Here is a 25461-nt window from a genome sequence, read left to right on the forward strand (position 1 = left end):
CGTCCGATTCCACGGTTTCACGCTACGCGATCAGCCAATGGCAGTCCGAGACCAGCCGCAGGTTAGCCAATCAGCAGTCAGTTGCTATGTTGGAAGCAGAATCGATAAGAGGGATTTTTTCCCCCTCTCTGTTTTTTTTACAAGCTCACAATATAGCTGGCTTATAGGCTGAAGGCAGGAGATCCTGTTGCCTGCCAACAAGCATGTAGGCAACAGACTGAACCATTAAACACCATGCAGACACATTTCCTTTGATACCGCCACAAATAACAGCTTAGATGTCACTATGCTGTGTATGTGTCTGTACACACACACATACATCTCAGGAAGAAAGTTAACAGGTTGGATTCCCGACCCCCACTGAGCTGTTGAAGTCATGGAAAAGAAAATTGTTTGAGCCTGGGCGAATTATGGTCAATGATGCACATCAAAGTTTCTGAGTGAAAATGATGTTGTGAGTTTGTCCCTTTTTTTGTTTTCCCCCTCTTTCAGTACTTTTTCCTCCAGTGACTCGGTCCGTCTAAGGAGAAAAACGCCCCATATTGTTACAAATCCAAATGTATGCAATGCTATACTTGGTGCTGTACATATTCATCACAATATTAAGGTCAGTAATTTCTGGATTAGATTGTTAAGCCATATGTTCTCCCAGTGACCCAGAACGGTCGAGATTTCTTGCTGTGGGCTACTGGTATGTGTCCTCAAGCAAAATGTAAACAAAAATCACACTAACCTAATCAGTTTGGAAAAAGATGCAGTTATTGTATAAGTTAACCTGTATTTGAAGTTGACTTTTAGAAACTGAAATCAAACTTTAATGATTGGATGTGCTCAGTTGGAAATAGCATTAGTCCTGGATACAAGTTGATCTAAAATAACGAGTTATTATTGGCATATATTTTGCTATAACTGAGTGACCTCTGGTAGCTTTGATTTGAACAAAGAGACTCGGATCGCACTGAAACAGGAGCGGACACTGATCCAGCTCAGACACAGGGATGAGACACAATCAGACACAATGCTGTTTGTTGACAAACCATCAAGATCCAGAACCACAGCCAAATCAGATTTTCAGATACCGCCTTAGACCAGGGATGGGCGATCCCTCCAGTTTTAAAACAGGTAGAGCAGGACGCCCTCAGCGACAGTTGGGGTGATTTTCCTTCCTCCTACTTCATGCAATATTATGTTGTGCTATTTCTTAAGGGAAGGTGGGGGTGGGGGAATCACCTATTAAATGAAGCACCCCATCGTTTCTAAAGCTGGACAATCTCATTGTGGTACTTCAGCTCTCAAATAGATTAAAAAAGAAGAAAACAAGAAGCAGCAGCAAGGCACGTGGCCAGAAAACTAAAGTGGCACAAGACTGACAGACACTGCTTGGTCTGAAAACATAAGGCTGATGATGATGATGGTGGTGGTAAAGGAACGAAGGAGTTACACACAAAGACTGCAGCAAGAAGGAAAGTTCACTATTAAGTATCTGCTACAAGTTAGAAGAATATCACACAGATTCTCCCATCATCATAGGGAAATCCCTTGTTTTGTGTTATCGGGTAAGCTTTTAATCTGAAGCCCTTTACTCCTATATGCAGCTTTAATCTGTCAGTTTCATTTCATAATGTTTTTCTTTCTTGGTAAAAGAAAAAAAAAGGATAGAGCCCCTGATGGGGGGAAAAAAGTCAGACACACTGCACTTAAAGTGGAATGGCAATTATGGTGAGCACTTTCCATAGGATGACCTTCGCACTATTTACTTTGTCTCCCACGACATGGGGAAATTCTTGGTACAGTCACCGCAGCGGAGAGACAGGATGACCAGAGAAAACAATGATGACAAGCAAAAAACTCTGGAGGGGGAAAAAAGAGGGACTTAAAAAGAAGAGCATTTTCACACACTGTAAGAGTTTTCAACCAGAGGAAGTATGTCATCATATTCAAGTTCATTTTAGTACCTCACCTTAAACCTTAAAACCTGTTTTACAAGAGACACCTCCCCAGGCAGCAGGATGGAGAACAAAAGGCACACTTTCATGCGACAAATACACCTCTGTCACACACACACGCACACACACACAATTCATTTTCATGATTATTATTTTATATAAGAGTCTAAACTTCAGCCTGGATTTTCTATGAATGTCTGATGGGCATGTTGAGTGTGCAGGGAGCATGTATGTAACATGTACCATCTGTGTTGGAGGCTGCTGTCACACGTCAATGAAACGCTAATGAGGCTCTTGAATTGCAAAGTAGCACAGATCACCTCACGACTGCTAAAAATGAAATAATGTGACTAACACACCAAGTGGAAAGTGACAGAGGGAGAAAGAGCTCACTGAAGGATGACAAAGAGCCCTATCTGATAAATGGAACACTATATGATTAGTATTTGACTGGGATAAATATGTTACACAGTAAAAGAAAAATAACAATAATAATAATCGGGCAAGGAAAATGACCTTTAATGACAATTCAGTATTTCAACACCAGAGAACTTTTAAACTTTTAAAGAGCCACTTTAAGTTAGGATATACAAATCCCTCACAGGTCATAGCACGATAAAGAGACTCAAGGAGAGAATTAAAGTTACATGGAGCTGTTTGTTTTCTAAGCTTCTTCAGTTTCAGGTTTTAGCTTTGTCTTATTGGTTTACTCAGAGCCAGTTTAAGTTGTGTCTAATAAGCTAGTTGTTGAGCTAAGGTAATGGTTACTGTGGAGGCCCTATAGGGAACCCTGACCTACTGGAAATTTAACAGCGCAGGGCAACGGGAGGGAGTTCCAGCAAGCCGAGGGTGGATCTCAAAAGCTGGCTAGGCTGGCACTTTAGACTTTTTAATTGGCTGCAGCCACGACATACTCTCTTGTGCATCACAGGGTGTTGAAAGAGCTGGAAATACTAGTTGAGTGATGGGTGTTAGGAGACTTGTATTTCAGGTGTGTAAGCCCAGTGATCGTTACCGTTTTTTTTCGCTTTTTTAACTGTAGTTCAGATGCACTTTTTTTCAGCAGACACGGTTAAAGGGCCCAGAGTCCCAGAGTGTATGTACTAACAGTTTTCCAACATAATACTTAAACTAATCTGATCCCAAGATAAAGTAAACTGGGCAGCCCAGTGAGTCTGACAGTGGGCTCAACCGAAAGAGCTTAAAGCCTAAAAAAATAACACTGTACCGGGGGACAAATATGTAGGAATATTGTGATAATTTACGTTAGGTTGCTATGGCCTATTGTCAAGGACATGCCGCTCCTTCAAAGCCAACACTGCCACCTGGCGGTGAGTGCTAATACAAACCTGACCTGAATTTGGGGCAAACTGGTAATAACGTTTAAATTAATTATTATAATTAGACTAAAATACCAGAGAAAAATATTTGTGTAATTTAAATTGACTCAAAGATAAAAACTTGTCGGTATCAGTGGTGCAAATTAAAAGAAATTAATTTTTTCCCCTCTCGTGGATCAATTAGTTATGTCTGGAGATTCAGACCAATGCAGTCGGTCCAGGAAAAACGTATTGACAGCCTGCAGGCTGACGGAAGTTGCCTGCATCCTCATCAGCAAACTTAAGGGTGAGTTGCCAGTAAATGCAAAATAAACGCTGCATTTTTTTATTTTTATTTTTTATTTTTGTACTTCCGTCAGTAATTCTCCGTCTGGAAAGGGACTGGTCGAGTATTGGTACTGTCGTGCAGACTATGATCACTGACAAGCACCCTAGCGAGCTGCCAGACGGCTAACATGCCCGGCAGGTGTGTGTGTTACAGATCATATAACAGCAGTGGGATGAGTGGCGACTATTTTTTTTAATGCTTCGTTATGTTTTCCTGTGGAACCACAAAGAAGGGGAGGTTTACTCTTATTTGTCTTTCACCGGTAGCCGATAAATCAGAAGTTGCTGGTTACACAACAATGCACTGAGCCTCTGTGTTTTGGTTTTGTGTGCTGTGCTTTTCAGGCCCGAGCCTCACAGGAGAGGAGGATTGAGGATACTGGCCTCCATGGTAAAGCAGAGGTACCTTCGCTGCCATGTCCTCCATCTCTGTGTCGACGTCCAGTGGATGCTGCCGTAATCCTGGTGCAGCTGCCATGGCAACCCAGGGTTTAGAGCAAGCTGTGCTGGCTTCAGATCGCTACGCCAGACTCATCCTGGCCCAGATGAACAAGATGCGCCTCCGCTCCGACTTCTGTGACGTGGGGCTTAAAGTCGGCGGCCGTGTCTTCAAGGTGCACCGGCTAGTGCTTGCAGCCAGCAGCCCCTACTTCTCTGCCTTGTTCGCTGGTGGGATGAGGGAGGCAGACAAAGAGGAAGTGCAGATCCTTGGAGTGGACACTGATGTCTTTGAAATCTTGCTGGAGTTCATATACACAGGTTTGCATCAGCCCTGATATCCCCGTCTTGAACTTCTTGAATATTTGTGTTGTTTTGTAGCATTCCCAATCTCTCAGATATACTTTCCCTTCAAGACAGCAGTGTTACCTGTTAAATGCAAATTAACTAATTAAGGCTGTTAGCAGATATTTGGGAGTGTGTTTGGAGACTAGGAAAATCTCATTCGTGTGTATCTTCTCTCTGGTCCTGACTAACACACCTGCCTCCTTTCCAACATCAATCTCTCTTCAGCAGCTGATTCAGAATCCAGCAGCTAGGCTTCACACTGCATCATAACAATCCTGATTTCTGTCCATTGACAGACTTTACCGATCACATGTAAAGCACACATATGGGTATGACCCTGAGTTACAAAGCAGAAATGTTGATCCTTCGCAAGAAAGTTTGCAGCGTTAGATCTACAGATAGCTGTACAAAGTCATGTCTTAAATGTAAAGGTGATTGTATTTCTGCTAACAGGTCCTTTTGGGGTTTTTATCTTTTTAATGTCAGTTTTTGCTCTTTTATTATATTACATTTTAAATTTCATTTAAATTTGGCTTCCAGTTTGGTTTTCTATGTCTTTTTTTTACCTTCCTTCTGCTTTTACCCATCTGTCAGGGCTCTTTAATAACTAATTTTTTACAGTGATATGTAAATGTAGGCACTTATTTGCTCAGTCTCTTTTTTCCTAGTTGGAAATGTGCTCTCTTTCTGTTTAGGAGTGATCAGCGTCACTGTGGAGAATGTTCAGGAACTGATGGTGGCAGCCGACATGCTGCAGCTGAATGAGGTGGTGTCCATCTGTGGGGAGTTTCTTAAGGGTCACATGGACCCATCCAACTGTGTGGGCATCTTTCAGTTCCTGGAGCAGATCGCCTGCATGGACATGCTGGAGTTTACTGAGAACTACATCCATGTTCACTTCCTAGAGGTACACACAAAAAACCAAGTCTGTGTTTTATTTTCTGTTCAAATGAAACAGTATCATCAATTTCCATCAGCAACAACATTTATGTTGCTTAAACTCTTTCTGTAGTTTCCACATCGAACGTTCACAAATCGACCCTCTCGACCGCTTCCCCTCTAGGTGTGTGTCACTGATGAGTTCAGGGGCCTGTCAAAAGAGCAGCTGGTGAGACTTTTAAAAAGTGAGGAGCTGAGGATCGAGGATGAGTACCAGGTTTTTACGGCAGCCATGGAGTGGGTTCTCCAAGACGTGGCAAAGAGGAAAAAACATGTGGTAGAGGTGTTGGAACCAGTCCGCTTCCCTCTGCTTTCCCCACAGAGGCTGTTCAAGTACATAGAAGGTAGGAAACTTGTGACATTCTTCCTCCTGTTGCATTTAATACTTTCAATGTCGTGTGTTTAATACATTGTTTGAAAATTTGAAGTAACTCCTGAGATTCAAAGCCTCATTTTTTCTTACATTTTTAGGTATTACCGACTTCAGCCTGCGGGTGGCACTGCAGACTCTGCTGAGAGAATACACTGAAGTCACAAAGTCCCCCAAAGAAAATAAGATGTACAGTCAACTACAGCCAGCCAAGATGAGACCCAGAAGAAAAGCCAGGAAATACCTCTATGCCATAGGTTTAGTATCTTTGCTGTGTTACGTCTAAGTGGGGTGGAGTAAAGGGTCCCAAGATTTAAATTAGTCTTGCAATGCAGCAGATCTGATGGTGGAGCTTTTCTTCTTGTCTCATGTCAGGAGGCTACACTCGGCTGCAGGGCGGCCGTTGGAGTGACAGCCGGGCGCTAAGCTGCGTGGAACGCTTTGACACCTTCAACCAGTACTGGACCACCGTGTCGTCACTGCATCAGGCCCGCAGCGGGCTAGGAGTCGCAGTCCTGGAAGGCATGATCTATGTGGTGGGAGGTGAGGGAGAGAGAGCTGGGAGTTTGCTCTGCTTTAAATAGAGAATTAACTTTAATGAGTAGAAATCTGACAACAAATGGTCTTTTCTTTTCCTTACTAGGGGAAAAAGACTCGATGATTTTTGACTGCACAGAGAGATACGACCCAGTTACGAAACAGTGGGCCGCCGTGGCGTCTCTGACTTTCCCTCGATGCGGAGTCGGTGTCTGCCCCTGCCACGGAGCTCTGTATGCACTCGGTAAGGGTCACACTAGAACTGGAACACACCACCTAGTGGTTTAAAGAAATTCTAAGAACTTAGAAGACAATAGAAAACACTGAAAGTGAAAATTTAAATGCACGAGTTCTTGCTGCAGAAGTTGAGGTTGTGCAATACCACATTGTGAAAGGACAATAAAATAGCTTAGTAAGTGTAATTAAATCATAACGGGCATCATGGGAGTATTTAGGAGAAAATGTGCCTGATTTAATTTCACTCACAAACATAATAGAGAGATGTGGCAGTCTGCAAATGCAGAGTGAGAAAGGGCTTTCTTACAATCTGGGATGCTGCGTAAAATATAAACATAAACAACATGCAGTGATTTGTAAATCTCAGTAGAATGCAAAAAATGTATTGTATTTAAAGAATGCTTCAAAAATATTTGCCCAAATAAGTGGTGAGATGACCGACAAGTGGTGACACTTTCTTCTGCACAAACTTTAAGTCGTGTTTTTCCTGTTCTTCTGCAGGTGGTTGGATTGGCTCTGAAATCGGAAAAACCATGGAGCGATATGACCCGGAGGAGAACAAGTGGGAGGTCATTGGCAGCATGGCTGTTCCCCGCTATTACTTTGGCTGTTGTGAGTTCCAAGGTGTGTCCGTCCCTTTAATACATTTAAACAAAATAAATGCATCTGTATAATCAGGCGTAAAAGCTTTAATCAGATTTGTTATGCAGAAGAAAGAATATAACGAGAAGTACTTGCACTGTTTTCACATTTCTCTTTGCACGTCACCACCTGAACCCTCAGTTCTGGAGGTCCGCTCTAAACGCAATGGTTTTTACCCAGGCTTCATTTACGTGATCGGAGGGATCAGCGACGAAGGGATGGAGCTGCGCTCAGCAGAGGTGTATGATCCCATCTCGCGTCGATGGAGCGCCCTGCCCGTCATGGCCACTCGACGGGCCTACGTGGGCGTCGCATGTCTCAATAACTGCATATATGCTGTGGGCGGCTGGAACGAGGCTCTTGGTGCTTTGGAGACAGTAGAGAAGTACTGCCCAGAGGAGGTAAAGAGCCAAAATAATCTGTTTACAAATTTTAACAGATGCTCCAACGTTCTCCTCACGTCTGCAAACGTCTGTCCGCAGGAGAAATGGGTGGAGGTCGCTGCGATGTCTACGGCACGCGCCGGTGTATCGGTGTCGGCAGTAAACGGGCTGCTGTATGCGGTTGGAGGAAGAGCAACCACCAGAGACTTCTCCGCACCCGTAACAGTAGATTCCGTGGAGATCTACGACCCTCACCTGGACACCTGGACCGAGGTCGGCAACATGATCACCAGCCGCTGCGACGGCGGGCTGGCTGTGCTCTGACAGACGGGAATGTCCTGCACCTGAATCATTCACCAAACACAGCATAAACTGGAGAAAAGCTGCACCTTAAGAGACATACAGAAAAGTGTGTTTTGGTTTAAACAGCCTTTCATATGTTGTCATAGTATTTATACATGGATGTCTCCTTTTTGTTTTTTTTAAATTAATCAATGAATATGAACATGAAAGCACATTTAGTACTGAAATCTGCCAAAATGTTCTTTTTACTGTTACATGACTCTCCTGTGTCCTTATTTTCAATTCAGTCACAACGTTAGAACAATATATTTGAAGGCACAGCTATCTTGGTGATGACAATTATTTTTTATAGAAGTTCTATTTTTGATGAACCACAGAGGGTTTTTTGAAAGTCCCGTGGGGCACTAAGAAAACTGCTGGCGGGTGATGAAGCACTGTTTAGTTTCTTTTAAAGAATTTTTGGAGGGCGGTGCATTACCACTCTGAGCCCTTGAGCCTAGTTGACAGTAGAACCACATAAAACCTATGGCTGCATTAAGTTTAAAAATTTCTGTGGACTCGAACAGCATGCCAGAGCGCTCCTTTTCATTCCACTGGATTATTTATGTACATGTGTTTCTACTAGTGCCTCTCCATCGCTGTTTACACTTCATTCCGAGCAAGTAAAGACTGCTTTATCATTTCAGATTTGTACTATCTGATGTTGAGGTGTGCAGCCTATCGCTTAGAAATATGTTCAGCATCTTTATGGTACAGCATCACATTTCCTCTTGTTTTCAAGCTGACCGAAGTGGTGCCACAGCACAGCTTCTTTCTATCATGCACAGTTAAACCTTTGCAAAAACACAATACTACACCACACTGATAATGCTGCTTTTCAGACTTAATAAACATCGCAAAACAGTTATGTGTATGCTTTATTTCATTTTAACCTTATTCCCTTCTTTTTCAGTGTAGTTAAAATGTAATAATCCCCTCTGATAGTTCTGTGCAAACACCAGCATGCAGGAGGACATTACTCCCCGATATCCTAGGTGATGGTACGTAGGTGTGTTGGGTTCATTTGTGAACGACCATGTTAGTATTATTAGATTCGTTGCACGGATGTAAAGCTGTTTGAAGCAGGAAAGTTTTCTTCTGTATTGTGCAAACAAGCGAACTACAGCAGTCACACTTGCTGTAATTACACTGGACGTCTCACTGGGATTGTGGCTCATCTATTTGGAGCCGATGTTTACAAAACACTGAGACTGTAAATGTGGGATCACTTACTTCCAACTCTGCTATAAAAACTCCAGTGTGTCTGTTTAATGGACAGCCATTTCTACCTAAATGTGAACTTCAGTTTCCTGTTTTCAGCTGACAGGAGTGCCACTCGGTGTGGTCTTCTTCTCTTGTAACGCATCTGCTTCAATGTTTGGCATGCTGTGCGTTTAGAGACACAAATCTCGATACCTTGGCGGTTACTCATATCAGTCCGTCTGGCACTAACAACCATGCTACGTTTACCTTTCTTCCCCATTCTGATTCTCAGTTTGAACTTCACGGGCCTAAATTAATTCCTGCCATGTGATTGGCTAATTACCGGTATATATCTACATTAAAGAACAGGTGTACCTAATAAAGTAGCTGGTGACCTTAAAGTTTTTAAATGCAAGAAGAATGAACACCTTTATGTGACTGACCGGTGAGAAGCAGCTAAAATTAACAACAATCCGATAAATAATTAATGTTTAACACAGCCGAGGCAGCAGGTTAGAACTCCTATAAACAAAAGCACATGAATTTCTACAGCTGTTTTGACTAAAAGCTGCCTGAAGCTCGATTTTTATTATTTCAACTTTTCCCATAAAAAAAGAGATGTTTAAATAATCTGTTTAAACACATGTTCCAGAAGAGTATTTTCCCCCTGTGTTTAGCGCAGCAAAGAGCATGATTCTGCATGTGTTAAAGGAATTCTTAAGCCCATTGTTTGTTCTTTGCTATATTTAGGTATTTAACTCACTCCTCATGAGATGGGAATTTCACCAGATATTTTGCAACCCAGGAAACAACTGCTATTTATTTTCAAATTATTATATATTATTTACATAAGAGCAAAATTGGCTCATTCAACTGTAGCACCACAACGACTGTCTGCAGATGTTCACCTGATGTTTTCCATTCTTATGTTCATGCAGTTAAAGAGACAAACTATCCTCTTAAAATCACTTCTAAGTCTCTATGAACTTCTTCTCTGGACAGAGCTTTTTAAGCACCAACGTGGCCACCAGAGAAAAGGTGGCAACCAGAGTGAGAACAGTTCGCATGGCTTTGAACCAGGCAGGGTAGCCAGGCAGAAGAGTCAGGTCGTAATGCAGTGACAGGCCCAGTCCCATTACAACAACTAGAGCTCCTTCAGCTATGTTGTCCCTGCAGAGCAACGCCAGCCAGGCCAGAAGCGACGGCACCACACTGTTACCCAAATTCATCCAGTCTGGCTGTGCGGGACTACCAGCTGGGATGGCAAACCCCCAACGGGCACCTCCCAGGAACGACACTATAGAAGCTCCGTACACCACTTGAGCATATGCCACTTCAGGGTGGAAAGATTGTGTGGCAGCCATGAGAAAAGGGGCAGAAATAAAGGGGATGAGACCAGAAAATCCCAGGTACAGAGCTGGTTTGGGAGCCTTGGCGAGGGCTCTTAAACTGAAACCCTCTTTGCTGTCACTTCTCTCTGATTTGCCTCTGGAATCCTCGTGGCAGAGATGTGATGTGTGCCAGCTCACAGGTTTGATGTTCAACAGTCTGCTGGTGGTAGATGGTCTGAATGACATAAAGACAGAGGAGGCTCGAGTGTGAAGCAGCACAGTTTTTGTGCTGTAGTTTGGTAATCTGTTTATTTGCTGAAGACATCTCCATACTGGAACCTGAAACCATGCACAATCACAGAACATCATGAATATTCTGTTGGCACCTAGAGAATTATTGCATTCGTTAGTAGGCATGATATATTTATCAAATGAAAACTTTTACTATTCTTACCCCAGACAAAATACGTCTTCCAGAGACGAAGCTAATCATATTCGGCGTGGAAAAAGAATCACACTTACACAGCACATGCAATCTGAAGTTTCAGTGACGAGATACACCCTGAGCTAACGTTGGTGCAGCTAGCATTAACCTCAACCTGATGTAATACAAGGCTGTGCTAATGTAACAACCTATAAACCACAGGATTTATAGTTACCTAAACGTTATCATATAAATGTTAGTCAGAGAACGGTTTTCAGTGGCCACCGAAAACACAAAAACATATAACAAATTGTGAGAAAGTTCATATTTCATATGCTAAAGTAGAGGTCGTTTGCTTGCCGTCAGGATATCGGCGCTCGATTAAATGTCTGTCTCTTAATATTTTTAGCGGAACCAGACTGACTCTGATATCGACTGGATTGGCTGTCCTTGGCGGGGAGGTATTATGTTGCGTTCAAGGTTGCAAAATCCCACATTGTTTACTATTATCGCCGTTTTCTTTGAATATTTAGAAAAATAACAAAGAAACATAATGTTGCATCTTTAGACATTTGTATATTTTATTTATCGGAGTTTATAACAATTACATCGAAGCCGCACTGTTTAGCCTGCTGAGATGAAAAACTCGTTAGACTCCCAGTGAGTTGCATAATCACGACAGATCGTGAATGGAGCACAGTTGAGGCTGTTCGAATCCCCCTGTGCCAGCGCCAGTGGTAAGATCACCGAAAACCCAAACAAACATCGATAGTCCTGCGATTAAAGCAGTTTATATTTGCAAAAAAGTGCAGTGTCACTGGTCTCTGCAGAGTGAGTGTATATTTGAATCAACATACATCTACGACTATCCTGTTTATTGGAAGGTATCGTAGGAAAGACTGTAAGTTAGCTCGCTAGCACTTAGCAAGCTAATGAATGTGTGCTGCCGCTGCTAAGGTAGCCATTTTGAAACTGTGTTGTTCCAACGAAGCAAGGTCTGTTTACCTCTATTGTATGTCCGTGACAACTGCTTAAATAGTCAGTTCTAGTTACCGCAGGCGTATTAAATCCGTGTTTACTGGACTAAACCCTCTAGCCTTGCTAATTCCTTTCAAATACCAACCAATTTTCTCGGGCTTCCCAACAGGCTAGATAGCGCTAGCTATTAGCTAACAATTCCTATGCTAACGTTAACCTGAGTTATCTCGGCAGAGTCAGCTAGCAGTGGAGTTAGGACAGATCTGACAGCGCTGTTGTGTGTGTGGTACTTGTTGGCCGCTTAGCGTCTTTAATTATTTCGATGAACTTTTAACTTCATAACATTCAGCTAGTCATTTAGTTGAAGTGTGTGTATGCTGTGTTAAGGTGGGTCTGCTGTTTGTGTGTTTGTGTACATGTGAGTTGAGCGCATTTAGGCGTTATGCAGGGTGTTTTCCAAAGGTAGAAGTGTTTTTGCCGCCGCCATTCATTGGAGTGTTGTTTCAGAGTGAAGGAAGTGTGTGCGCTGCACATTGTACCTCGTGCCTGTGGTAAATTCATTGATGTTGAACTGTTACGTAATAGTTCAGTGGGTGCACGCTATCAAGCCCGAATCAGTGAAACAAGGGTGCATATATATTGTGGGGTTTTTGTTGTTTGGGTTTTGAGCCATGCCTTCGTGCATGTACGAACATGGTGTTTGGGATTGTCACCTCAGTTTCGTGCCGTATTTACAGACACTATTGGGCCCATTAATATTCGCAGCAGTCTGCGCACAGGAAGATAGCGTGCATGTTATTTTTATACTGGTATAAATATTTCACTTAAAAAAAGCCGACACTGTTTTTAAAAGAGCCAGCTTTCAGCCTGAAAGGGATCTGAGATCACAGAGTCCTGATTGATTTTTTTTTTTTTCTCCTCTCTTGCGTCTCTCAAGACGTCTTTGAGTGTCAGAAGCGTCCTTTTTTCTGGAGCTGATTTCTCTTGAATTGGAAGTTATTTGGGAGTTTATCAGTGAGGGCGGAATGTTTTTCATAGTGTGATAATGGCTGACACAAACTGAAGCTGTTTGCAGTAATGCAGCTCTAGACATACAATATCGTTTACGTTTAGCTACTCTGTCTGGGAAGTTTATTAATTCAGGAGCCTTAGAAGAAAAACAATCTTATAGTTATTTTGGGCGTAGTACTTTGCAGCATTATTGACCTATTGCTCTGTGTTTTCTAATGATTTGATCACCCCAGTTTTACAGTTAAAATTTTAGCATCTGAAATAATTAACTTCTACAGTGCACCGTTTAAAAAAAACAGTTTGAACACAAGCTGAACAAAAGTTCATAAAGTTATATGTACTGCTGGGTTCTTATATCAATCTGTATTGTTAGGTAATTTGGACCTATTATGTTTGTTTCCACATCCATACTTTTTATTCCTGGACTCTTCCAAAGATGCTTTGCATGATTCACAATCAAAATAAAACTTGTATGACTTACACTGAGCCTCGGTGAAACCCTTGGGTCATCCTTTGTGTGAAACTGCTCTCCCTTTTAATATCACCTTCCTTTAAACTGGCGTATCTCTGATTTTCTTCACCTTGCAAACAAAGGGTTTGAACAGCAGATGGATGAGGCTTTTGTCCTGACAGCCAGAAGAACTGTGTGGCTGTGTGCCTGAGATGGCCTTGTTATGGGTTTAAAACCCGTCTATGAAAGCAAGATCAGCCTGATCTCGTTATTTGAAATGTTTGCCAAGTTTAATATGAACATCTATTATTGTAGCAATGAAAAGCATGCTAGGTCCACTTTGTGAAAGGTGTAGTTAATTTGGCAAGTAACTCTTAAGTATTTTGTGTGTTTTTGACCCCCAGAGCTTTAAGGCAAACCTCTTTTTTTCTTTCTTTTAAAATTTATTGCAGGTCCTGTGCAAATACCCGTGAACCATAAAGCAAGAAAATCTGAAATCTCCACTGAAACTTCCTGTGTGAGGGGGGAAAAGCACTTTCAAAAAGGAAAGGAAAGACCTACTTGACAATTTTTTTGGATGTTGCGGCTTTTCAACTTTCACTTTTTTCTCCTGAGGAAAAAGAGTAGTTGATCACTTGAGGATTTCTTTTTGGACATGTTTGGCTGTTGCTAAAGCCATCTCAACTTTTGAATTTTGATTTTGCATATCTATGAAACCAGAGGTCCACACTGTTCCTGCTACAGTCAAAACCTGAAATAATTTGATGGGAGTAAAATATATAATGCTAGAAACAGCATTATGATGTACCATTCAACATCTTCACCGTTTCACTAACGAGAACTTATTATGTCGGCAATGTAACGTAGGGCTTCACTGGCTTCATTGTCATGTGACTTTGAACCTTTGAGTTATTTTCTCCAAACAAAGACAGTCTTTTCACCATTTTAATGAGGTGAGCAGTGGTTTGCAGTGACCTCCATTGCCAATAAAAGACTGTCTCTCAATTAATTTTTCTTTTCTGAATGTGTTTGAGTAGGTCTTAAAATGATTCGGTAAAAGGTGAGTCAACACAAAAAACATACTGGCACACAGTGTGGCAGGACAACACCTGTCTCTCTCCACGCACCTGGTGTCAAAGTGGAACTGCTTCAAAAACCGTTGTCCATGCTTCAGTGCAGACGACTTTCACAGACTGTTTCTTTATATTAATAATAACCTGGCTCTTCCTCCCATTTGGGACAAATCACTAGTCAATCAATTTGTTTTGCCAATCAGCATCAAGTCTAATCAGGTTTCAAGTCTTACCATGAGATTATGAGCAAATGGTTCAAATAAATTGAGGAATTCAATCTATCTGGAGAAAAAAGAAGAAAAAAAGTTGCTTGGACTTGAATCAGTTGAATTCATTGCACAAGACTGGCATTAGAACTGACTGGATTCTGGTTCAAGACAGAAAATCTGTTCTGCATAGACTCCTATCTTTGGACTTCAAAAACTGCTTCCTGTTTGGCCAGTTCTCTGGATTGCCATTCCAGATCGTTCCTGCAGTTTTTTGACATATCTCCAAGTGCTTCACCCTGGACGAAGGGATCTGCCTCTGGGGAAAGGGGCTGCGCTGTCCTGGCGGAGGTGGAGAGGAGGTTGTTGGTGTGCTGCCTCCCATCTGTCAGTGCACACACTCTGATCAGTGCCAACAGGCCTGAGGAGGAACCGAGCCCAGCCGGACCGAGAGAGGAGGCAGAGGACTTCAGAGCCACAGACTCTGGGGTAATGTCAAAGTTTCACCCAGCCGATGAGGACAAACATGCATGAGCGTGATGTTAACTAGTGTAGTGTGTTTGTTTTATTTGAATTAATTATTTATTTGAATTAAAACATGCCAAGCACTTATATATTTAATATAATATCTATATTATTCTGCACAAGATGTTTACATCCATGTTTTCAGCTGAGAATAAGACTCCTTGGCTTCTCTTGTGGAAAAACTTTAAGCAGTTAACTTTAGATAACTGATGCTAGACAAAACACATGAAAGGGATGACATGCAATCAAAGAGAAATGGGATTTAATTCTACATCAGAGAGTCGTGTTTCTGTGCTTTCAGTTGCACACTGAATTTAAAAAAAAATCTTTTGGTAGATCCTGGCCATGAGGTTTGATGCCTCGATCCACTGACCGGAAACACTGGACCTAAATGGCGCAGCATGACTTTGTCCCTGCCTGGCTTAACTTCTCCACACCCCAGCCTGCCAAGGTAGGTGTACGTATCGGTGTGTGTTTGTACTTTATGCGCTCACAACAGAAAAGAAAGAGAGAGACGGAGATTCCAAGTGTATCTCTCACTGATGCTCAAACACCTTTAACAGTGTTTGTGCACCTGAGTATGAGAGTGCATGTGTGTGCACTCAGCAATGAAATGTGCTTAGGGACAGAAAGTGTAGTCAGAACATGGTTCAGTAGAGGGTCATCAAAACCTTTTCAACTTCAAGTAACCACTAAAGGTACCACATTAGGTTTTAAAGAGGACCTATTATCCTAACATTTCCCTCTATATATGTATAGAAATTTTCTTCAGCATGTTGTCTTTAATCCAACTTTAATCTGTCTTTAATCCAACTCTTCTTTTTTTTTTTTTTTCCTGATTGGCTGCCTCTTGCACACCTGAGTTCAGAACAATAGGTTTTTGGGGCTTCAGTGATCATAGCCAGAGCTGTGGCCCTAAGATGACTGTATTAAACGGGGACTCTGCTCTGTTGAAGATTCAGGCAGTTTTATTCAAAGTCCTCTCGAAGTCTGCCCGAAAGGTGCACGTGCAGTTGGTGCATTGTAGCGTAGTGTAGCAGTGGATGTCTGTGCCGAGCCTCACACTCACTGTCTGATGATAAAAATAAGTTCACTCAAAGCCAGTAGGACTGTTGCATACCTGTGGATGTGGAAATGATAAAACCATTATGACCACGAGGGGTGACTGCTGTCATTGACATCAATCCAGAGTCAGTCAGTAAAGAGTTAATAGAAAACTCCGAAACCTATGTTCTTGATTCACAGGTGTTGCTCCTACATTCACTGATCTCATTTTATTTTAAACTTTTGCCATGTTTGATGTTTAATGTCCTGGTGAGGAGTCAGATTCCTGGAGGGACTGGTTCTAGGTCTTCAGAATAGCAACACATGCTGCTTGAGTGAAATTTGTGATGACCAAATGTGTTTTGTTACCACTCTATTCTTCAGCCTGTCATTTTTTTTTTTTTTTTTTTTTTTTTTGTAGGCTGATTAAATTTTTACCCCTGAATTTTGCTGACTGGCATATAAGGCCACTTTAAATCCCTTTTCGGGTCAACATTGATGCCTAGTCAGCTGTCTAACAGTTATGTTAGATGTGTAAATAGAAGTAGCCCGTGTCATATCTCACATTAAGTAATATGTGATGTGGTCTCTCGTAGAGCTGGGCGATATATCGAGTTTTTAAAACATATCGATATTTTTTTATACGAGATATAAGATGTGACAATATCCTTTATATCGATATAGTCTATGTTACGTTATAATTATAGTTGTGGAGCCGCAAGTTTGCCTCTCTTTCGTCCACTTTTGTCTCTACGCAACGTTACTCCGCCTCGCCTTCACTGAAGACAACTCCCCCTCCTACCCCATCGCTTCACGTGCAGGCAGCGACAAGACGGACACGGCAAATCTCCGTTAACGAGTTACTGCGCATCGCCCCATGCGTGGGGCTGGACGGCGTCAACGTGCTAACGAGCTAAACATGCTAACGAGCTAACAGCGCTAACCCTAAAATCCTTTCATTCTCTCAAAAGTTGACAGCGCGCCTTATGTATGAATTCTGGTTGTGCTTGATGGCCGCGAACCGATTTTATGTGGTACACGGCGCTCAGCAATCTGTCACAAATGTTTGAGTACGACTTTGGTAAGCTACGGAGCTGCACCGCTTGATAGATTGTCGGCGCATTACGGCTACCGAAGAGCTTCGCGGAGTGATACGTACTGTCCATCAACGTAATATTACCGTACTGTGTGTGTATAAGGACCATAAATGGCACCTGTAAGAGACGTGGTTATGAAGCGGATTTCAAACTCCAGGCTATCAGTCACACAGTACAAGTTGGGAACAGAGCAGCTGTGAAATCTGTCTGTCTTTGTTATTACGCTCAGCGTCTTTTAGTTTACATTTTGACTGCACAATTGTGAGCTCTTTGTTTAGCACAAAAACAACCTTGTTTTCTTTTATTTATGGAGCATGATTATTTAATGAATGCTCATAATTTAATTTTGAGTAATTTTTCATGTACATCTGTGCTGTATGTTAATAAAAGTGCCTGTGTGACATCTGGGACACAGCTTTGACTAAGAACTCTCTTTTTGTTCTTACTTTATGGCTTAAAAAAATATATATATCGAGATATATATCTTATATCTCCATCCAGCTAAAAAATATCGAGATATGAATTTTGGGTCATATCGCCCAGCCCTAGTCTCTCGGTGTCTTCACAGCACAAGTAAGAGCCTCTTCTACGCAATTAATATTTTCCTGTATCAGGGCAGTAACGGTGATAACAGTATCAGCGTCATGGACATGCAAAACCATTGAATTAAAGAGGTGGTCTGAGATATGAATACTGACTGTTGAACCAAGTGATGTTATCCATTCGGCAGTAGGTGGTGGCCAACAAGAAAACAATGCTGACTGAATAACATTTATAAGCTGGTTAATTCCCAAGTCTAAAAACCAAGCAGCATCTTCAGCATGTAGTTTACATGTTTGAGCGGTTTATTGGAGCTTAGTGTAATCAGTTGCCAAGCTCATTGGTCTCTGTGAAATCGAGATACTAGACAGTTATTATCCACCTTGCACACAACTTCACCTCGGTGTCATTTATGTCAAGGGATTAGCCAGCATACGCCAGACAGGCTGAAGCTACATTTTCTTAGCTTCTTTTTGTGTGTGTCTGAGTTGAGAAGTCCTCCATGAAGCTTGAAGAACACAATCTGATTTGATCTTTGAACCTCAGCCGATGACTAGGATATGATTCATATCAAGAGGAGTGCTTTTAGTCAGTATTATTAAACCTTCAGGATTTACCACCAAGAGCTGGGTGTGCAGTGTTTGCTTGGATTTTTTTAGGTTTTCTCATTTGCACATTTCTTATGACAAAGTTTTATACGATTCTATGTAGTTTCATTTTTGTCTTCCTTTTTTTTTTCCTCCACTTTCGCTCCTCAAGAATAGATTGACTCATAGTTAGAGGGAGAAGGAGAGAAAAAAAAAGTACAGATGGGAATTAAGCTAATCTAAGTCTCTTCGCCAGGACAAAAATAAAGTAGGAAAATGTAGTGAAAAATTCTCTAATTTCAGTTACAGTTATGCAGTGGCCTGTTACGTTATTGTCCACTTTCTCTGGGCATTGTTACGTATTAGCTTTGATTAACACTGTTCTCTTTCTCTCCTCCTCCAGTCCCCTGCTGCCAACCTTGAGAAACAAGGTGATCTCCCACCCCACAAAGATGCCAGAACTGCCGTGAGCCGCCGCCGCCACAACTCTTCTGATGGTTTTTTCAACAATGGCTCCCTGCGTCCTCCGACAGGTAACAGTTCAACCTGTTGTTATTATCTGGGGGCTTTACTGCATGAGGGGAAGTGTGAATGGAGCCTACTATTCATTTTTGTATTTAAACTTCTCAGTAAGAATAAAAAGGTTGCAGAGAGGTGGTTTAAAGCCTTTCATATCATGCAGCACATTTTAACCTGAGTACTCTCTGCTGTGTTCCTCCTCTGCTTTCCCTCTGACTTTATGCAAATGTACTGGGACGTATGCTTCTCCCATTTCTGCACACATCAGATTCCAGGCTGATCTGGTCCTCTGCAGTTTGTTATACAATACAAACGCTTAAAAAATGAACAGTATAACAACAGGATATTGTACTGTACAGATATGATGTATTTTCTTTCAGGAATGGCTTTGAAGAGAGAAAAATGCATGACATAGTCATACCTTTTTCAGATATCACACTGTTCCAATTAAATGCATTGCCACACTGTATAAACAGCTCACTTACAATCTTGTGTAGCTGTAGCTAAAACACAACCTCTGGGTCTTTACACATTGTGTTACTGTTGTAGTTTTTTGTTAATAAGTTACAGTACATGTTAATCTCAGGAGTGTCAAACATGAAGCCTGGGGGCCAGTACTGGCTCATTAAAAGGTATAGTCTTGCCCAGTGGCCAAGTGTTTGCAGTAAAGCCATGACTCAAATTCTACAAAAAATGCGTTTTTTTCTTCTTCTTTTTTTTCTTCTTTTTTTTAAATGGGTGGAAATTTAAATTATTTTTAGATCTGGACAATTATGTATGATTTAATTTTTAGTTACAAATATTCTAGATTTGAAAGTTTTGTGCCTTTCTGTTGTGATCTGTAAATATTAATTTACAACATAACAATAGTAGACTGAAGGAATTCTATGAATGTGGAAAACTTGGCTAGGCTGTTTATCATTGGGGTTTTTTAACTGGTCAGTCGTTAAATGAAAACAATGATCTAATGAGCAGTAATGACTTCTGTTGTCTGACAGTTTTAGGTGAATTGGGTCTTGGTTGAATCCCTCTGATTTAGACATCTAGTCAGGTGAAAGCTGAATGAAGCCATGTTGGACATTCCCTTAAGAAAAAAAAAATCGGCTAGCTGTGAATGAAGAGTGAGTAGGACAGTATAAGACAACCAATAAGGAAATGGGGGAGATATCAGTCAAGTGCACTTTGTACCTGTCAGCACAGCCTGCAGAAGAAGTCTAATCAGACTTCTTAAGCTGACACACCCATGTAGGAGGAGTGGAGGTGTCTGTCAAGGCTTTAAAATCATCCTTAGATTTAAGTCAGCTGCCACCTACATTGTTTTTTTTTTTTGGGGGGGGGGGGTTGTATTCAAAACTGCTAAGGTGCGATTATAAAGATAGTGACGTTGACTACTTGTTTTATGTTCTCAGTGATCGACAGTTAGGGTTTTATGGAGACTCAAAGAAAGATGAATTAGATTCTTTTGTTCCAGTTTTTAAGATCTAGAGTTGGAGTCTTGCATTTTGTGTAGCTGAAGATCTAAGCAGGAAATAAACTTCTGATGTAAGAGCATCCAGTTTGGGTCTCCATCTTGGATAATGATATGATGTGCTTGGATTATAGTGTTGAAGCCAGTGGTGTCATAACAGTGCTGTAAATGGGTGGTGCTGGTGCCGTATCGTCCTTCGCACGCACGCACACACCTCTCTGCTTTCTCTGTAGAATATGGCTGTTATTTGGTGTCCTCCACCCTGCAAATCTGTTTTTGTACAGTCCCCTCTTACTGCTGTCATCCAGTCGTTTGTGTGAACTAAGAATAAATGTGGTGTGATGCCAGTTTTATAATGATGGTTCACCTTCTCTGTGAATCTCAGTGATGGTGTGGAGTCTCACATTCCTATTCAGCTGTTTCATCTCAGTTTTCTGTGATGTTGTTTTCCTGGGTGAATCATTTCTTCACCCAGGAAAAAGTTTCTGCGTTTCTTCTTTGCCGTCCCTCCATTCTCTGCTTATACCAAATACATGCACACAGTGTGAGTCATCAGAGGTTATTACTGTCACAGAGAAATAGTGTTAAAGATTCAAGGCATTCAGATGTTATTTGTGAAGGTTGTGAGGAAACCCTTGCTGTCAAAGTCACATTTCATTGGTATTGCTTGTCAGACAGTCATTATTTCCACTGTATGTGTCTCTCTCTGGAGGTGATGGATGGCAGCAGCCCTCTCTGCTTCTGAGACATGACTCAGTGGACTCGGGGGTGGCTAAAGGAGGGCACGGTGGGCTGGCAGGGGCCTCATGTTGGAAGGAAACCCCCAGCTGGCATGGAGCTCCGCGGGGTTCCCAGGACAGCCACCACCACCAGGGACGCCACCCCAAACGGGGAGGAGGCGACAGGGACAGGCAGGGGGGGCACCGGCAGCGCAATGGTAACTTCCATCCCCGCAAGGGCACCTCGTACCCGGACAAATTCCCCAACGAGGAACGCAAGGACAGCAAGGACGACAAGCTGAAGTTTGTGGAGGAGGACTTTGTGAGTAGTTGACCTCCATTTTTCCTGTTACATTACAGTGGGATAACTACTGGAACCATTTTCTCCTTTTCAATATTTGCCTTGTAATAGAAGCAGAAGAGGATTTATGAGTGTTATGCCTCATAGTCTGTACTCAGATTATTGCCTTTAAACATAAGTTGTAATTACAAAATTTGAAAGATTACATATTTAATGTAGGCACCTGTTTATTTTTATTTTTAGCCTTCGCTCAACCCTGAAACAACTGGAAAGCCTGGGGCTCAGACACGAGCAGTCGCTCCCCACGCTGGAGTATGGGGTAAGCTTTTCGCCCTGACTCAATTTCTGTGCTCAAAAAGACAAAAGATTTTTTCCCTTGCACCATCATCTCTAAGATGTAATTTGATTGTCTTGATTATGTTCCAGAAAATCCACCGAGTGGCAAACAGATGGTGTCCAAAATGCTGGTTATCAAAAAAATTTCCAAGGAGGATCCCAGCACAGCCTTCTCTGCAGGGTTTGCCACTGCTGGTGCCCTGCCAACCAACGGCAGCAAAGCTCCCATCACAGGCTCCAGCGTCTACAAGAACCTGGTCCCAAAGCCGGCTGTGGCCCCTACCAAAGTATGACTGTCGAGATGTTTTGAGTTAATTAACGGCTTGCTTGATTCAATTTCCGAGAGAAGAATTGCTTATCAAGCAAATGTGCATAATAGAGATAACACCGGTGCACTGGCCAGCGTGCATGGTAGCCTGCAGTAAAAGAGTTTTTAAACACTCTCATGTCCTCTTTTCCAGAGCACCCAGTGGAAATCCAGTGGTAGAGAGATCACAAAGTCTGGTCTTCACATGCCAGGCCGAGATTCAGTCTTCACCAGCCCCGTCTCTGCAGCCAAACCCAGCACCCCAGTCAGTGCACCACAGCACAATACTACAAAAGAGGTGAGAAGAAGGATGAAGCAACCCCAATAAAAAGCAAGCAGTTTTGTGAAGGTCTTGCTTTGCCATTACTACAGATGTGTCATTGTTGCCATGCTTTGAAATCAGTTGAACAGATAGTTTAGATCTCTTGCACTGATGTCTCAGGTAACAAAAAGAATAATAGTAACTTTTATTTCTCCTTTTCTGTCACTTCATGACTATTTGCGGCTCACACCTGCAGCACCCTTCAAGCACGACTCCTCCCATAGATATTGCTCCGTCACGGCTGAAGTTGATGCGTCGCGGTCCAGACCGTAAGAGCGAGTTCCTGAGAGCTCTGAAGGACGAAGGCACTGGAGAGCTGACAACAAGCAGCAGCCCAGGAACATCAGGAGAGGTAGGCAGCAGTTTGGATATTTAGTTTTTTTCCCCCCCAAAGTATTAAAAGGGACCCATTAAGCTAAACACAGGGCCAGAGCAAAATTCATCACACTGCTTCTTCTTTTTACGTCTCTTCTGTGCTTGTGTCAAGCTGCATGAAATTCCGTATATGGTCATGGTTCCTTATACGAGGAAGTGTGCCTCACAGCTCGTGGGTTGTTTATAGAAGCCAGGCAATGGGCAGCCAATCACATGAAGGGATTATTAGGGAAGGGGACCTGCATAGGTCCTAACTGTAGATCATTTAAAACCTCAATCAAAATGTAGAGCTAGAGACTAGCATAATAGATACACTTTAAGAGAATGTGCTGCTGAATGTGGAACACGATCATGGCCTCTGCATTCTCTGCACATAGAAGTCATGTGTGAAATGTAATGTTATGGTGCTGGATAAGAGCTTTTTGTCAGCACATAAAGGACAGCTGGGGCTAAACTTGAAAATAATTATTGCAGGGTGAAAGCAGCACCCCAGAGCCCAAAGCCTACAGCGAGGAAGGCTGTCATGAGAATGGTCTGTCTTACTCTCTGAGTGACTCAGACACCGAACACCTGTCCAGCTCCCTGGAGGCAGAGCACAGGTAGGACACTGCTAACAGCCTTATATATACACACAGGCCAAAACACACAGACAGCTAAGCAGAAAATTACTATGCTTATCTAGGTTGCTGAAGGCCATGGGCTGGCAGGAGTACCCAGAAAATGATGACAACTTCCTGCCTCTGACAGAGGACGAGCTGAGAGAGTTCCAGACTAAAACTGAACAGGTGAGCTCTCAGAGGAAACGCTGACTCTGCTTACGTCTAGCTCAACTCAGTCTGTCTCACACATTAAACGACGTGATTGTGTTTTGACCAGCTGAAGAGGAACGGCATTCAAAGGAATGGGGTTCTCCCGAGGACACGGGGTGTGACCCTCCACTTCACCCCCTGGAGGAGTGTGGCGGAGGCACACGTCGAGGAGGGCTCCGAGTCCGAAACCAGTAGCAGCAGCCAGACCTCTGATGACGACGACTGCATCAAATCCTAACGTGGCTTTATGGAACAAAAAGAAGAAGAAGAAAAAATACCAACAACACATCAACAGCCAACACCACATCCCAGCAAGCAATTCCCCTTTTCCTCTGTCATCTTTGTTTTTTAGAGCACCATTCTGAAGATCTTTCTTTTTTGATTTTGTTTTTGTTGTTCTTGCACAAGGGAAAAACCAATCATATCCCAGTGAAGGGGGAGATTCCTGCTCTGCCAGACGTCGTTTTCCCTGCGTTTCCTCCTTCACTGCAGTCCCTGCCCTCTTTTGACCGATTTTCCACACACACACACACCCACAAACCCTCCGTCTCCTCCCCTTCCTTTTTCTTCCTCGCTTTGTGGAACTGAAGTGTTCATCAAGAAAAGAAGGGCAATGAATGCACACTTGATTCTGCTTTAAACAGACTAACTCATTTCATTGATGATGCTGATGACACATTATTAATGATATTAATAAAAATTGGTTCCTGACAAGCTGATATGTTTCAATATGAATCTGGCTACTGTGGTGTTTTTAAGTCCACACATCATGTGACTATTTGTAGATGGAGTCCAAATGATGCCAGTATTTCCTGTAGGACGATTGTTGTTTCTTGAAGGACAGAGTAGCAACAGCTGTAGATCAGTAAATGCAACACTGAAACATTTTTGTTATAGAAAAGTTCCAGTTTCCCACATATGTAATGCTTTGAGAGGCTGTGCTTTAATTTTGGGATGAAATGTGTAAGCAGACTTGTTTTTGTGACCCACATTGTGAGCAGCAGGTCTGTGGCTACATCTGAAACAAAAACATTAATAACCTTGCAGCAGATGTAAATTCAGTGTGAGAGGGAGCGAGATTCCTGCACGTCCTGTGGGCTGGGCTTAAGTTCATGTCGGGAGATTCACAGACTTGTGGCTGAGATCCGGTGAGTCGTGGAAAAAAAAGTTGTTCTCACAGGAAGTAAGAAGTGGTGGGATAATGCAGTATTTAAATTTAAAGTATTGTGTTTTTTCAGCCCACATAGATGGGATTAGAATAGAGAGTGGGGGAAGCTGCAGGAGGAGGGATGTTTATTTTTCTAGATTTCTCTCTTCTGCAGCTTTAATCATCATGATTTCCAAAACGTTGCTGATAATATGCTGAGATTTTGTTGGCCTTCAGAACTAATGTATAGCTTTGACATGTCTACATGTCTATGACATGACATGTCTACATGTCTATGACACTTCAGTTTGAGCTTTTATTTTCTTCAGTGCTTTGTTTTGTTAGCAGGGAAAGCACCACGGTTATATAACACTGAGAATGGCTTCATATTTTCATTCACATTTCAGTGTCCCAGTGAGCCAGCGTGCACGATAAAGGGCCCAGGCATTTTAATTAGCCATAGTGATTATTGCTATTACTATAATTAGCTGCATGTGTACCTCCTCTTCTCTGGCAAATGAAGATGTCTTCTATATGTCTGTCTTCCCGTTATTGTTTACCTCACAGGGGGAAGAGCTAGAAAAGACTGCTATACATTGCTGTTCAATGAAACAACCAAGTGTGACCAGTCGTGTGGTTTATACAAATCATTACAAACCATCTAATCAGCTGCATCAAGTCAGAACATCTTCATACACTATTCTCAATGAGCTTTTAACTCTCATTGAACATGATCTACAGTCATGTCCTTAAGACATAAGATAATGCAACAAAAACATGACAATGCTCATCAAGATCAGGTGTTGCTGTCAAGAAGCCATTTTTAAGGGAGGGAAACA

General features: G+C 42.2%; 3 protein-coding genes across 8 annotated transcripts; 2 read left to right on the forward strand and 1 right to left on the reverse strand.

Annotated features, from left to right (window-relative positions):
• The first annotated feature begins 3481 nt into the window (after positions 1 to 3481).
• Positions 3482 to 8715, forward strand: ipp (intracisternal A particle-promoted polypeptide). 2 transcript variants are annotated; one of them, XM_004567138.6, is made up of 10 exons: positions 3482 to 3572; positions 3959 to 4372; positions 5095 to 5306; positions 5463 to 5682; positions 5810 to 5965; positions 6084 to 6251; positions 6352 to 6489; positions 6984 to 7106; positions 7305 to 7525; positions 7607 to 8715. In XM_004567138.6, the coding sequence occupies exons 2-10, from the start codon at positions 4030 to 4032 to the stop codon at positions 7829 to 7831; spliced, it is 1806 nt and encodes a 601-aa protein (XP_004567195.1). In that variant the 5' UTR covers positions 3482 to 3572; positions 3959 to 4029; the 3' UTR covers positions 7832 to 8715. The 2 variants fall into 2 exon arrangements, with proteins under 2 accessions (XP_004567195.1, XP_076733159.1); XM_076877044.1 differs by lacking the exon at positions 3482 to 3572 and adding an exon at positions 3641 to 3752.
• Positions 8716 to 9844: 1129 nt separating this feature from the next.
• On the reverse strand, positions 9845 to 11199 carry LOC101478278 (transmembrane protein 69). Of its 2 annotated transcripts, none has more exons than XM_004567137.3 (2): positions 10906 to 11199; positions 9845 to 10722 (listed from the first exon to the last, which is right to left on the reverse strand). In XM_004567137.3, the coding sequence occupies exons 1-2, from the start codon at positions 10912 to 10914 to the stop codon at positions 10024 to 10026; spliced, it is 708 nt and encodes a 235-aa protein (XP_004567194.1). In that variant the 5' UTR covers positions 10915 to 11199; the 3' UTR covers positions 9845 to 10023. The 2 variants fall into 2 exon arrangements, with proteins under 2 accessions (XP_004567194.1, XP_004567193.1); XM_004567136.3 differs by having other exon boundaries at positions 10838 to 11199.
• A 213-nt stretch (positions 11200 to 11412) lies between these two features.
• On the forward strand, positions 11413 to 24210 carry gpbp1l1 (GC-rich promoter binding protein 1-like 1). 4 transcript variants are annotated; one of them, XM_004567139.3, is made up of 12 exons: positions 11413 to 11544; positions 13700 to 15015; positions 15388 to 15502; positions 18723 to 18852; positions 21019 to 21347; positions 21570 to 21645; positions 21753 to 21949; positions 22124 to 22267; positions 22488 to 22643; positions 23141 to 23265; positions 23349 to 23451; positions 23543 to 24210. In XM_004567139.3, exons 3-12 carry the CDS (start codon positions 15443 to 15445, stop codon positions 23711 to 23713), a joined length of 1491 nt encoding a protein of 496 aa, XP_004567196.1. In that variant the 5' UTR covers positions 11413 to 11544; positions 13700 to 15015; positions 15388 to 15442; the 3' UTR covers positions 23714 to 24210. The 4 variants fall into 4 exon arrangements, with proteins under 4 accessions (XP_004567196.1, XP_024661818.1, XP_024661817.1 ...); XM_024806050.2 differs by having other exon boundaries at positions 11504 to 11638; XM_024806049.2 differs by lacking the exon at positions 11413 to 11544 and adding an exon at positions 11563 to 11708.
• The last annotated feature ends 1251 nt before the right edge of the window (positions 24211 to 25461 follow it).

The sequence above is a fragment of the Maylandia zebra genome, linkage group LG18 (genome assembly GCF_041146795.1).
Source record: "Maylandia zebra isolate NMK-2024a linkage group LG18, Mzebra_GT3a, whole genome shotgun sequence".
Taxonomy (NCBI): domain Eukaryota; kingdom Metazoa; phylum Chordata; class Actinopteri; order Cichliformes; family Cichlidae; genus Maylandia; species Maylandia zebra.

Excerpts from the sequence above, each read along its gene's own strand:
- LOC101478278 (XM_004567136.3), bottom strand. The coding sequence starts at position 10,876 with ATGATTAGCTTCGTCTCTGGAAGACGTATTTTGTCTGGG. Across the intron at positions 10,723-10,837 it reads GAAGACGTATTTTGTCTGGG|GTTCCAGTATGGAGATGTCT; the intron begins GTAAGAATAGTA and ends GCATGGTTTCAG.
- ipp (XM_004567138.6), top strand. The coding sequence starts at position 4,030 with ATGTCCTCCATCTCTGTGTCGACGTCCAGTGGATGCTGCCGTAATCCT. Across the intron at positions 5,683-5,809 it reads GCTGTTCAAGTACATAGAAG|GTATTACCGACTTCAGCCTG; the intron begins GTAGGAAACTTG and ends TTACATTTTTAG. Across the intron at positions 6,252-6,351 it reads CATGATCTATGTGGTGGGAG|GGGAAAAAGACTCGATGATT; the intron begins GTGAGGGAGAGA and ends TTTCCTTACTAG.
- gpbp1l1 (XM_004567139.3), top strand. The coding sequence starts at position 15,443 with ATGGCGCAGCATGACTTTGTCCCTGCCTGGCTTAACTTCTCCACACCC. Across the intron at positions 22,268-22,487 it reads AGCACAATACTACAAAAGAG|CACCCTTCAAGCACGACTCC; the intron begins GTGAGAAGAAGG and ends TCACACCTGCAG. Across the intron at positions 23,266-23,348 it reads TCCCTGGAGGCAGAGCACAG|GTTGCTGAAGGCCATGGGCT; the intron begins GTAGGACACTGC and ends ATGCTTATCTAG.